This window comes from Chiloscyllium punctatum, chromosome 10 (assembly GCF_047496795.1).
Source record: "Chiloscyllium punctatum isolate Juve2018m chromosome 10, sChiPun1.3, whole genome shotgun sequence".
In the NCBI taxonomy this organism is placed as follows: domain Eukaryota; kingdom Metazoa; phylum Chordata; class Chondrichthyes; order Orectolobiformes; family Hemiscylliidae; genus Chiloscyllium; species Chiloscyllium punctatum.
Genome location: NC_092748.1, coordinates 59,845,544 through 59,860,217, shown reverse-complemented (window position 1 = coordinate 59,860,217; position 14,674 = coordinate 59,845,544). Strand labels below are relative to the sequence as shown.

At 41.1% G+C, this 14,674-nt stretch overlaps 1 protein-coding gene across 7 annotated transcripts in view; it reads right to left on the bottom strand.

Moving 5' to 3' along the window:
• myo3b (myosin IIIB) overlaps positions 1-14,674 on the bottom strand; it is a 586,128-nt gene that overhangs the window by 200,610 nt on the left and 370,844 nt on the right. For 6 of the 7 annotated variants that reach the window (XM_072579295.1, XM_072579293.1, XM_072579296.1 and 3 more), the window contains one exon: positions 14,312-14,423. In XM_072579295.1, coding sequence (XP_072435396.1) covers positions 14,312-14,423 — 112 coding nt within the window. Of the gene's footprint in view, positions 1-5,773; positions 5,837-14,311; positions 14,424-14,674 lie in introns of those variants that run through there. The other variant, XM_072579299.1, reaches the window with a different exon arrangement.

The window sequence follows — 14,674 nt, the reverse complement described above, 5'->3', positions numbered from 1 at the left end:
AAAACTAAACACACTTACATCTCCCACAAAGCATTTACAACAAGCTGAATAAATCTTCAGCACAAATAAAGATAAACCAAAAGTTGATGTTTTTGATAGGCAAGGGAGTCAGGTATTAAGAGATCAAAAAGGAAGGTGGAATTAATACCACAGCCAGCTCAGCCATGGTCTTATCAAATGGTGGAACCAAATGATCTACTCCTGTTCCTATGAGGTAATTGCCACTAGAGAAACAACAGATAGCACCTATCTTGCAGACTTCTGAATTCACCAACAAGCTGACAATATTGGACAACAAGCTCATTGTCCAATTAAGGATGACAGACAGGCACCAAGCCTGGAAGTCCAACCAAAGAGTGTCCAGCTTTAAAACATCAGCATGATGAAAGTGCATTTTCACCAATGTTTAAAATTGGAAATAATAAATAAACTTTGAAACCAGCCCACTCTGTTCAGGGTGACCTATGTTTTGCTGCAGTCAGGAAGATGGGGTGGGTTCTCTAAGATTGGCAGGAGCACTAGTGATTGTTCTATCACTGGAAGGTTACCTTCAGATGCCTTTTAGAACCTGAAAGTTGACCGAAAAATCACGGTTGATCATCTTCAGTTGACCTTAGTATTGTTAGGCTGTAAGTCCTTAAGAAATAGCAACAGGAGTAAGCTGCTTGGCCTTTTGAGACAGCTCTGCCATTCAACAGAATCATGACTGATCCAACATTCCTCATGTCCACTTTCTTGACTTTTCCCCACAATCTTTGATGCCCCTACTGTACAAGAATCTATCTATCTCAGTCTTAAATATACACAAAAATTCTGCCTCCAGAGCTCTCTGTGGCAAGGAGTTCCAGAGACTCTCAACTCTCAGAGAAGAAATTCCTCTTCATCTCAGTCTTAAATTGGCACCCCCACATTCTGAGACTATGTCCTCTGACCTTAAGACTTTAACATGAAGGGAAACATCCTCTCAGCATTTACCCTGTCAAGCCCTTCAAGGGTCCTATATGTTTCATTGTTCTAAATTCCAATTAGTAGAGCTCTAACCTGTTTAACCTTTGCTCATAAGAAAATCCGTCACACCAGGGATCATCCTCGTGAACCTTTTCTGAACCACTGCCAATGAAATAATACTTTTCCTTAAATAAAGGGACCAAAACTGCTCACAGCACTCCAGATATAATTATACCAACACCTTGTCCAGTTATAGTAAGACTTCCTTACTCTTGTACTCCACCCCGTTGAAATAAGGGCCAAAATTCGATTAGCCTTTCTGAATACCTGCCATACCCAAGGATGGGTCGATATGGAAACCCAACTTGATCTTTTAATAAAGAGCACGTGACCACTGTGGTGAATGTGACAGTTCACTACAATGATGAAGAAGACTGGTGGTGGGAATATGGACCTCACTGCCAGTAAGGGTCGTAGAGGGAGGAAACTCTCATAACATTTAAGTAGTATTTACACGTGTAGCTGCAATGCCAAGGAATACAAAGCTATGGGCCAAGTGATGGAAAGTGGGATTAGAATAGTTAGTTGCAGAATTTCTCGGCCTTCTTCTGTGCTGTGGGCTCTGTACAACTCCATCTGTCACTCACTACACATCTGACTCTGCTGGCCAGTAAATTACCTGTATACCTACTTTAGGCAAATGATCCCCCCGGGATTAGTTTTTCATATATTTAATGTCCTTCTTATCTAGTTAACTCCACCAGTCACTTCTGGTGTCCCCTAAGGTTTAATCCATGACAGACCCCTACTTCTCACCTACATGCATTCCTTTGGCAACAACATCTGAAAACACACCAGTTTCTACCTTGCTACCAAATCGCTTGACTTTGTAATTGAGTTTAGATGACATTTATAAAGAATGACCAGAAATTGCACCAAGTAAAAAATTTTGAGATTAAAGCCATGGTCTTCAATCTTTGATACAAATTCCATTCTCTCGAATATAACTACATCCAGCTCCTTGGCAACTGTACGAGGCTCGTACTGGCTGTTTACAACATCGGTGTCGTATTTGGTCTTGAGACTGGTTTCCAGTCACCCATTCTTGCCATCATTAAAACCACTTATTTCTACTTCTGTGGCATCGGTTGATTCCATGTCTGTCTCATTTCTCTTGCAGGTGAAATCCTCATTTGTGCCTTTGATATCTCTAGCCTTGTCTATTCCAATGTACTCTTAGCCAGCTTCCCACATTCTACTCTTTATAATTTCACGTAATTCAAACTCTTATTGCCCACCACTTAACTTGCTCCAAGTTCTTTTCATCAGATACCCCTATACCCACTGACTACAAAGACTCCTGGTTAGGAAATAAACTCGTCTTAAGATTCTCACTCTTGTTTTCAAAATCTTTCATGGCAATGCTCCTCCCTGTGTCCCTAATCTCCTTCACTGTCATAATGCTTCAAAGTAGTTCAGTTCCTCCAATACTGTTCAGCATCTCAAGGATTAATCACTGAACTACTGGTGGCCACGACTTCAGTTGTCTGGACCCAAAATCCCTCCTCAGCTGTATCTCACGAGCATCCTTTAAGATGCTCCTTAACCCCTAGCTCTTTCACCAGGCTTTTTGTCATCTTCCTTACTATTTTCTTCTTATGTGGCTCAGTATCAGATTTTATTTCATATTACTCTTGTGAGGCAATTTGGGTCATTCTATCATATTAAAGGTGCCATTTAAATATGAGGTGTTGTTAATGTTATACCCTTGCAAAAAAAAATTGTAACATTCCAATCTGCCTGTTCATTTTGCTCTAAACTTGCTCTAAACTGTCTGTGTGGCTCCATCTATGGGGACCCTGGCTTCTGTGAGCAAGGAATAAGAAGTTGATGTTCTTGAATCAATTGCAACAAAACTTTCTCAGATGTGCAGTGCTACATTTTAACCCAACAGCAATCAGTAGGTTTGGGCTGGGTGAGGCAGGTTAAAGTTTCTAAGCTACATTGCTGTTACTTCGATTTCACTCAATCAAGATACTGGAAATGCATCCCTAACAGCACCATGGGGATATCTGCAATAAATGTTTGGCAGCAGTTTATGAAGGCAGCTCACCACCATCTTCTTGCAGGCAACTAGGGATGGGCAACATATTCAACAAATGCACAACGTCATAAAATTTAACAAATGTATTTTGCTGGTTCAATCTAATGTGCACAATGTCTTAACAAGTGTTTTTATTTATAATGTGTACTTATTGCAGAATAACTGTGGATTTGTTTTGCAAAAATTCAGAACTTGCAAAGTATTTGAGATAGGAATATTAATCATATATGTACAGAAGTCCTTTATTCTGTTTATTTGGGCACAAACTTGAGAAACTACTGTTTGCTATTTGCTGATATCACGACTGTATATTTAAATTAAGAGCTAATTGGACAATGAGTCCCTTTGAATGTCTTTTTATTATACAAGAGAATTATTACTAATTCCACAAATTGACACCATGCGAGACCTTAACAGTTCCTGAAGTCAGACATGTTCCTGCCTCAGAAGCAGTGAATGACACATGCTTTGACAAACCTGTTCCTTTGGCATTGTATACTAGAGGTCTAAAACACTCACATCATGCTATAGATGATTTAGATTTATGCTTTGTACTACGCCTTCCTTCTTTTCCATTTGGTGTAAATGTAAACCACTACGTTGGTGAATTTTAGAAATTGTCTAATTCATAGAATGGTGCAGCACAGAAGGAGGCCATTTGAGCTGTCATGTCTGAGTTGTTCATATTATTCAAAATGGATGAGTCAGCTTCTTAGTCTTTTGTGTCACCGTCCATTTGATTATTCCTTGAATTGTATTGCATTGAACATTCCAAAATATTTTATAATATTTTGAGGCGTGACCTTATAGAGGTTTACAATTTTGTGAGGGGCATGGATAGGGTAAATAGGCAAAGTCTTTTCCCTGGGTTCGGGGAGTCCAGAACTAGAGGGCATAGGTTTAGAGTGAGAAGGGAAAGATATAAAAGAGACCTAAGGGGCAACTTTTTCATACAGAGGGTGGTACGTGTATGGAATGAGCTGCCAGAAGAAGTGGTGGAGGCTGGTACAATTGCAACATTTAAGAGGCATTTGGATGGGTATATGAGTGGGACGGGTTTGGAGGGATATGGGCCGGGTGCTGGCAGGTGGGACTAGATTGGGTTGGGATATCTGGTCGGCATGGATGGGTTGGACCGAAGGGTGTGTTTCCATGCTGTACATCTCTCTGACTCTATGACTCTAATTGCTGTTCTGGCTAAGTTACCGTGATGCAGCAAACACTACAAATGCAATATAGGAGTTTTCATTTTATGTAACTCAATGATACAGTGCCATTGTCTACTGCGTCACTTGAGAAGTTGTCTCGAATAAATTTTAATGAAAAAATGCATAATTCACGAATTTAGATAAATTCATTGATGACCATATGCTAATTTTCAGAAGGAAGAGGAAAGAATACCCAGAGTGGCTTGGAAGACATATATGAAAGTGTTAAAACTAGAGTTCCAAAATTGTGGATTGTAACCCCTCAATAGATTGTGGAAAGAGATTTTGGGATTTTAATGACTATTACAGCCGTAATGGTGGATGTGGAGCAAAGTCAGGGTCAATAAAGTGCTGGGACAGGCTCAGAAGCTCCATTATACATGATCCAGATTTTCTTTCCTGACCCTCATTTCACTGACGAGGAGAGGAATGAACAAGTATCATACGAACAGTCCAACTGCGTGCCATGGGGGAATGCTATTTTCTTTCACTGGTTCATAGCTCACTGTGAGGTGAGGGATCGAAGTTGTTATGCACAGTTTCAGAGTCCATCATGAGTTCACCAAACTTTATTCAATAATCATTGGGAGGGGATTTAGCATAGCGGTCTGTATCATTTTCAAAATATTTTCACAAATTGTTCAAATTTAAAAACACATGATCTTCACATATGTAGGTTTGTGTGCACTATTTTGCTTTGGGGCTCATATCCCACATGCACAACAATTGAAGGTCACCTCTCACCCCTACCCACAGTCTGCTCAACAACTCTTGTACCTCACCCCATCAAGTTCTTTGGGGATCACATCAAGTCTAAGGCATTAAAATAGGATCACATGAAGAATACATTTAAGAAAAACTGTGCTAAACCAACAAGGACAGTATGAAGATAGACTTTGCTCATTCAAAACTAACAACTAGAATATAAAAGAAAAATAATAATGCGTAATTAAGATACAAAGTAATGAACTGTAATCTAAAGGTACAGTGGAAATTAGATTCCCTACAGTGTGGGAACAGGCCCTTCAGCCCAACAAGTCCACACTGACCCTCCGAAGAGTAACCCATCCAGCCTCATTTCCCTCTGACTACTGCACCCAACACTTTGAGTAATTTAGCATGGCCAAGTCACCTGACCTGCACATCTTTGGACCGTGGGAGGAAACCCACGCAGACACAGGGAGAATGTGCAAACTCCACACAGACAGTCACCAGAGGCTGGAATTGAACCTGGGACCATGAGGTAGCAGTGCTAACCACTGAGCCACTGTGCCATCCCAAATAGTGTTGTTGGAAAGTAATGTGTGGAAAGGACACTGGGTAATTGACAAGGACTACAGCAGTTCATAAGATGTTAAGAAAAAAGAACAGTAGTCAGCCAATCACAACCCACCACCCTACCCCACCCCCCCGAGCCTGGTCCACCATTCAATTGGATCATGGCTGATCAGACATTCCTCACATTTGCTTTAAGTTAAAGAATGCAACTCACCACAACCTTTTCAAGGTCAGTTAGGGATGGTCAATAAAAGCTGCCCTCCTTCCAGTAACACTCATGGGAGGATGTCCTGGGAAACTTGAGAAAAGAGGCATTTTTCCAAATTTTTCTGTGATACGCTTTTTCTGTGAACATTATGATGAAAATCTTCAGACTAGATTTTCCCCTTAAGTAAAATTTCATTTGGTCAGATTACACTTAATTTTGTGGAAATCATATGCAAAATCCAATGGCTTTTTTGATAACTACATGTTTCTTTTCTTTCTCTATACCACATCACCTTCCCCTATATCAACCAAGAATGCTGACCTACAATGGGGAATAATTCCCAGGTGCCAACAATGTCTCAACAAGTGGTCATTGTTTTGCTGTGGACCTTTATAGGTAATACAATGGCAGGCACTCCAACAATATCCAATCCTGCCCATCATCCATGTCTTTACAATAGGTATGATTCAACAGCAATTAACCAAGTCCCTCTGATTTTTGATCTCCTTATTTGGGGGGGATGCTGCTGAGATCAATTATAACCTTAAAATTGAAGTAAATGGGGTAATGTACCAGTGGAAAGGTTCTGACAAATTGTACTAAAACCTGCGCACTGAAATGAGATTCCATAAAACATTATAATTTAAAGCCAACATGATTTCTCCTGGTCAACATATCTCAATATCATACCAGACAGTTAACACTTAAGCACTGGATTAAGTGCTGGTGGCACAGTGGCACTGCTGACTCACAGCGCCAGAGATCCGGGTTCAATTCCCACCTCAGGTGACCCACTGTGTGGAGTTTGCACGTTCTCCCCGTGTCTGCGTGGGTTTCCTCCCACAGTCCAAAATGTGCCGGTTAGGTGAAGTGGCCATGCTAAAATTGTCCATAGTGTTAGGTGAAGGGGTATGGGTGGGTTGCAGGTCGGTGTGGACTTTTTGTGGGCAGCACGGTGGCACAGTGGTTAGCACTGCTGCCTCACAGCGCCTGAGACCTGGGTTCAATTCCCGCCTCAGGCGACTGACTGTGTGGAGTTTGCACGTTCTCCCCGTGTCTGCGTGGGTTTCCTCCGGGTGCTCCGGTTTCCTCCCACAGTCCAAAGATGTGCAGGCCAGGTGAATTGGCCGTACTAAATTGCCCATAGTGTTAGGTCAGGGGTAAATGTAGATGTAGGGGTATGGGTGGGTTACGCTTCGGCGGGGCGGTGTGGACTTGTTGGGCCGAAGGGCCTGTTTCCACATTGTAAGTAATCTAATCTAATCTAATCTAAAAAAAATTTAAAAGGATGGTGTGCACCAGGTCAAGCACTGGCAGCCTGGAGGTGCCTGCCATGTTTAGAGACATTTGCTGTAAACATGGTGGTCAAAGGGAAACTGATGGCCTGCTTTGTGGACAGGTAGCTGGAGGATAGGGTAGTACAGAGAACAGATGTCCACTTTCCCAGGACAGGCAGTGGAGGTCACAACTCTAGACGTTGCCAGCTTGATTTGAGGCTGCCACCCAGGTGAGTGCAGTTTCTGCTGTTTGGAGTCACAGCAGTGTAGGAAGTCACTCAATAACTTTCTCTGCTCTGTCAGAGTAAGTGCCATCATTTTCTCTATGCCACCTTACAATCACCCTATCACTGCTACTGCACGCACCCATCATGTTCCATCATTGAAACTGACAGAATATTAAAACACCTGGACAAAGTGGATGTGGAGAAGATGTTTCCACCAGTAGGAGAGACTCGGACCCGAGTGCACAGCCCCAGAGTGAAGGAGTGATCCTTTAGAACTGAGATGAGGAAGAATTTCATTTCATGGTTAATCTGTGGAAATCACTGCAGCAAAGAGTTGTGAAGGCCAATCGCTGAATGTACGTAAGACAGAGACTGATAGGTTCTTCATGAGTAATGGGACCATGGATTACATGGAGAAGGCAGAAGAATGGGTTGAAAATCATGTGAGCTATGATCGAATGGTAGGGCAGACTTGATGGGCTGAATGGCCTAATTCTGCTGCTATATCTTGTGGTCATTCATACAGTTATATGCAACGTCTTCCATCACTTGCTTTCATCCCCTTCAAATCCAACATGTTACCAATTTCGCATGCCCTCTGCGCTGCCCACTTACTCACTCAGGACACCTCACAACCTTTCCTCCACCTGCACCACTAATGACTTGTGCCATTCACGTTCACCTCATTCAATCCTTCCCCTTCTGTCAACACAGAAGAAAATGGCTCATGATAGGTCTGAAAGAACCTGGATAGATGGTGGGGTTTCAAGTATTTTGGCTCCTCACCCACTATGAGAAGGGGAACTTGGCCCAGACAGGCAAAGACTGGGATCACACCTCTGGCAATACTGAGACATCCATGCCCTGCCAACCAATTAAGAAGCTATGGTCATTGTTTTATTATTCTCCCATTCTCCCCCCCTACCCCCGGCCCAATTTTGAATGTATTCTCATCATGCCACAGCTTCTAGTCCTTGGTCACAATGCTTTCTTTCTCATGTGTCATGCAGGGAGATTGCTAGAATGTTAATTCAGATACCCAGATAATCTTCTGGGGGCCCGGGTTTGAATCCTGCCATGGCAGATGGTGGAATTTGAATTCAACAAAAAAGAAAATCTGGAATTAAGGATCTAAGGATCTAATGATGACCATGAGTCCAATTCCAATTGTTGGAAAACCCATCTGGTTCACTAATGTCCTTCAGAGAAGGAAACTGCCATCCTTACTTGGTCTGGCTTACAGACTTCAGACCCACAGCAACTGAGACTGATATAAGATAACAATCACCTGCTCAACCCTCAGCAAGAGAGGACCCCATGTTGTTTTAGAACTTCAGACACATATGCAAACAGGGACAGGAGCATCAAGGGGATTTGTAAGGAGAACGGGGCAACCTGACACAGAGGCTGCAGGACCGCAGCAATGTGGTTGAGACCTCACTGCCTCAGGCATGTGGATGTCTAAAGACCCGATGGACAGGTTGGTGGCTGGCATGGAGTCTCAGAGTTGACTCAGAGTTGGCACTCTGTCACTCTAGCCACTGCTGCTCAGCACCAAAGGCAAGGTGGCAGGGGGATAAAGAGTCTTGACCTCACTCTAAGTGCCCCTTTCTCACAAGATGACAGGGTGGTACCAGAGGAACCCAGCCAGAGGAGCAGCCACCACACACAGGTCTCTTCAGAACCTCCTCTCAAGAATCTTCAAAGGTGGCTGTGCCTTCCACCTCCACCCTGCCTGCCACCTTCAGCCTTGCGGGAAGTCAAGCTGGGGAGGGCACATCTGCCTCTGTGCAGGACATACTTACATTTCTGGATCCTCAAGGCATCAACAACACCACATTGGGCCTAGAATACTGTCTTGACAAACTACTGCAACTATATTCTAGGGCTGAGTAGATAGATCTCTAACATCTACAGCCATCTTTCTTCATGACAGGTATGGCCCCAGCCAGTGAAGAATTTTCTTTCTGATTCCCATCAACTTCAAATTTGTTCATGCTCCTTGGTAACACAGAGATGTTGTCTCGATCTCAAGGGCAGTCCCATTCATCACACGTTTGAAGTTTCGCTCATCACTCCATTTTTGGACCAAGGCTGTAATGAGGATTGGAGCTCATAGTGGAATGTAATCTGAGCGTTCCTTTCTTTATTCTTTAATAGAATGTGGGTATCATAAGTAAGGCCAGCATTTGTTGCCTGATCTTAATTGTCCTGAATGGCTTGCTATGCCATTGTAGAGGGCAGTTAAGAATCAACCACAATGCTGTAGATCTGGTATTTAGAGGAATCAGGTAAGGAAATCAGGTTTCTTCCATAAAGGGTAATCACTGATAGTTGTCACAGCTATCATCACTGAGACTAGTTTCATATTCAAAATGCAATCATTCAATTCATATTTCATCAATTGCTAATGTGAAATTCAAACCGATGGCCCCAGAATGGTAGCGTGGACGACTAGCCCAGTGACATTACCACTACACCACAGCAACTGAGACTGATATAAGATAACAATCACCTGCTCAACCCTCAGCAAGAGAGGACCCCATGTTGTTTTAGAACTTCAGACACATATGCAAACAGGGATAGGAGCATCAAGGGGATTTGATACTCTTATGGATGATTCAAGAACAAAGAGTTACTGTTTAAAAATATAGAGTCCCACATTTGTGACAGAGATAAGGAGATAATGTTTCCTTGAGAGTCATGCATTTTTGCCCTTACTCAAATGCAATGGAAGCATAGTCCTAGAATAGTTTTAAGGCAATGATAGATAGATCATGATAAGCAAGGACTGACAGGCATGGGAATGAATGTTGTATAAGCCATTATCTTATTGAATGATGGATCACGCTTGAGGGACTGAATGGCTCGCTCCTGCTCCTGATTCGCATGCTTGCATTGGATAGATGACCATTTTGTAGCTGGACTGGAACAGCTTGGTTAGGAGTGTGGCTCATTTGGCAGCAGTAGATGTCTTCAGTGCTATAGCTTGGGTGATGTCAGGGCTAATGCTTTTGCAGTAACCAATGCCTTCAGCTGTATCTTGAGGTCACGTAAAATTAACTGAATTCAAGACTGCCATGTGGATAGTGAAAACCTTACGTGGAGGTCAAGGTGATTCATCCACTTGGCACTTCTGATGGAGGATGGTTAGAAGTGCTTTTGCCTTGTCTTTTATAATGAAATGCTGGGATCCTCCATCATGTTAGATGGAAGATATTGTGGAGCCTCCTTCTCCCATGATTTGGTTAGCTCAATGCTAACAATCACAACTGGATGTGACATAAATGCAGAATTTAAATCAGATCCAGTGATTGAAGAATCACTTTGCTTCATCTTTTGCACATTACATCTAATGTTTAACTTGCACGTCATATGTTGAAGCTTCACCAGCTGGCACCATATGTTTGGTATGCTTGGTTTTGCTCCAGCTCCATCTTTTGAACTCCTCCTTGAGACAGCAGTAACCTTCTGGCTTGGTAATACTGGTGGAACGACAGATTTGCCAGACCATAGGATACAGTGTGGATTTGAATGCAATTCTGCTGCTGCAAATTTAACACCATTATTCATAAAATTGTATTATTTAAACAACCTTCATGGCACTGATCAAAAGGGCAGCTGGCCTCTGAACGCACAACATCACTGACAAGCAAGGTTTCCTACAACAGTGATCCTGATCCTGTAATGTAGCTTGTTAAGTGCCTGAATGACTCATAATTTGTCCTTCCCCAAAGGAAGCAATGCAACATTACTGCCAGCTCTCCAGCTGTCAGACAAAACCTAATTTCCTCCATAAAGTACCACCCAAACATGGTGACCCTAACATGATGAACCTTTCCATACATTGGTTCAGTTTCCATTGGACTATTGTGTCCAATATTGGACACCAGACATTCAAAAAAATATGAAAGCAGTCAAAAAGGTGCAGTAAAGTCTATGTGATTCGAGGTTTTATGGTGATATGTTTCCGGGGATGAGGAATTTCAATTATGCAGACAGAATGGAGAAACTGTTATTGTGCTCCTTAAAGAAGGTTGAGAGGAAATTCGACAGGGTTGTTCAAAATGATGAGTAATCTAGACAAAGCCAATAGAGGGAAATGGCTCCTATTGGTGGAAGGGTCAAGAACAAGCAGACACTGATTTAAGCTGATTAACAAAAGTCAGGGGCAAGTGGTTATACAACCAGTTGCTCTGATCTGGGATGCGCTACTTTACAGTGTCATGGAAGCAGATTCAATGGTGAAATTCTCAAACGAATTGGAAAGACCTGAAGTGAAAAAATACATGACCATTGAGAAAGGGCAGGGGAATGCAACTAGCTGAATTGCTCTTTTAACTGGTCAAGACAGACTTGTTGAGATGATTGGCTTTCTTTTGTTCTGCAAGATTCCATGATTCTGAGGTTACAGCCAGGTCTAAACATTCCTCTAGATTACAAAGAAGTTATGTTAAGGCAAACTAGCATAATCACACATTTTCAGGGCTAATGCCCTAAAGTATGATTTTAAATACTCACACATGGTGTCAACTAACTCATTTTGCAGTGATATTACCTTGGAGTGCCTTTTCACAGTAACAAAAACACATTCAGTGAATTTCTTAGGTTTGATATATATTACTGACTAACAGAATTGTTACAGTGCAGAAGGGGGATATTCATCCCATCTTGTTTCAGTGCATTAGCACTTCACATGAGCACCTTGCCTATTGCCATTTTCCTGCCCTAATTTTTCATTTTCAAATAACTATCCAAAGGTCTCTTGAATGCTTCATTGAACCTGCCTTCAACTAAACACTCAGGCAATGCATTCCAGACCCTAAAGATTTGTCAGGTAAGTACTTCTCCATATCACTTTTGTTTCTTTTATTAATTACAATAAATCTGTGCTTTCTTGTTGTCAAATATTCCATAAATGTGAACACTTTCTCACTGTTTACTCTGTCTAGGACTCTCATGACTTGAATACTTCAATCAGATTTCCTCTCACCCGTCTCCTGGGAAAACAGAACTAACATTTCCAGTCTATCTTCACAACTGAAATTCCTCATCCTTGGAATTATTCTTGAAAATCTCTTCTACATTCTCTCCAACATATTCACAATATTCCTAAAATCACCAGCGAGAACTACATGCAGTATTCCTATTGTCTTATAGAAATTTAACATAAAGTCCTTGTCTTGTATCCTAAGCCCCTATTAACGAAGTCTCGGATACTATACTGTTCAAAAAACAAGTTGTTTTCTCCCTCAAGAAATCCACGGTGACTTTCCTTACTTAACCCACAATTTCTTATATGACTATTAATTTGTCCCGAATTATTATTTCTAGAAGTTTCCAAACATGAAAGTTAACTGAATGATCTGTAATTGCCCAATGCTCCTTTACACCTTTTTGTGAATATTTGCAATTCTCCAGACCTCTGATATCATCCATGAATCTAAGGAAGACTAGCAATTTTTTTGCCAGAACTTCTGCATTATCATTCTCACTTCCCCAGTGTCCTTGCATCCAGTCCTGCTACCTTGACCACGTTCAATACAGTCATTCTATTCAACAACTGATCCCTATCAATTTTGAACACTTCCAGTCACTGAATTTTCTCCTCAATCATAAATTGGCCTGAGGAGCACCCACTTCCTTGGTAAAGACAGATGCAAAGTATTGATTTAATACTTACGTGTGGATATACTAATCAGGAGGAGTAGGCCATTCAGCCCCTTAATTATATTCTTTCATTCAATAAATTCATAGCTGTCTGATTGTAACCACAAATCCACCTTCCTCCTACCCACAATACTCTTTTATCACTGCATAACAAGTATCTACCTACCTCTGCCTTAAAAATATTCAAGCCCTCTGCTTTACCACCTTTTCAGGAAAAGAGTGCCAAAGTCTCATGACCTTCTAAGACTGGAAATTTTATCTAATCTCTGGTTTAAATGGCCAACCTCCGATTTTAAAAATGACAACCTAGTTCTAGATTCTCCCATATGTGGTAATATTATCCCCATACCTATCCTGTGAAAACTTTTTAGGACTGTGTATACTCCAATCAGCTTCTAGTTTTCCAAATTCCAGCAGGTACAAACCTAGAGGTCCAACTTTACCTCAGAAGACAAGCTGCTCATTTTAAGTAATGATCTAGGAATGCCTCTATATTCCTTAAACAAGATTACCAATATTGTGCATGGTATTTCAGATGCAGTCTCACTAATGCCCTGTATAATTGAAGCATTACATCCTTACTTTTGTATTCAGTTTCCCTTGTAATAAACAACATTCTATTATCTTTACTAATTACTTGCTATATCTACATACTAACCTTTGCGATTCATATATGTGGACACCCATGTTCGTCTACATCTCAGAGCTCTGAAATTTCTCTTTAGACAATATGTTTCTTTTCATTGTTACCGACAAACTGAACAATTTCACATTTTCTCACATTATACAGTACTCCATTTGCCACATCTTTGCATATTTCCTTAACCTATGTCTCATGCAACCTCCTTGCATCCTCTTTGACAACTTACTTTTCTATTTATCTTTATATCATCAGTGCTAACCACTGAGCCACCATGCCGCTTCCCGCTCCTCCCCGCCACCCCCAACTGAACCTGCCCCAAAATGTCTTTAATTAAATTACTTCGTATAGTTTATACTTCCCCTTTAAGGAATCTGGCATAAGGACACAGTCTTAAATAAAGCGTCTCAGTTAAGAGGGACATAAGTAGGGTCTTTAGTGTTCGGAATTTCTTTAACAGGGAGCAGTAGAGGCAGGATCACTGAATATATTTAAAACTGAGTTGGACATATTTGTGATTGACAAGAGAGAGAAGGAAATGGAGTTAAGGCCACAATCAAGCTCAAAGGAACAAATGGCTTAATTCTGCTTCTATTTCTTGTACTTTGTGTTCTTACGTAGCATTATGTACACAATAAAAACATTCATGAAAAGGTACTTCAAATTTCAAAAACCAAGATTATTCTGCAATCTTGAGAAAAGCCAGCTATAAATTCAAGTAACATTTTAAAATGCTAAAGACTATTCTTACCTTGGTTTTTCCAAGCACCCACTTGTCTAGTCTTGCTTTCTTTAGAATGGCAGCACAACTTGCATAATTAGCAGGAGGTGTCTGATGTGCTTTGAAGGCAAGGTAGTAATATCTAGCAGGTAAGAGAACAAAGCACAGATCAATATTTCATTGGAGATAAATTAATAGTAACAAGAAAAGCAACATTACTAACAAGAAAATTCTATAGGCAGTCAAAATATATTTAAAGCCTTAGGCTGAGACATTTAGTTTTCTTATTTCAAAAACTAACATTTCAACTTAAAAATTCACATCACAATTACTTTAGAGTCATAAAGTAGCAATCTTTGAACAGTTTTTTTGTCACATTACTTCCTTGGGTAA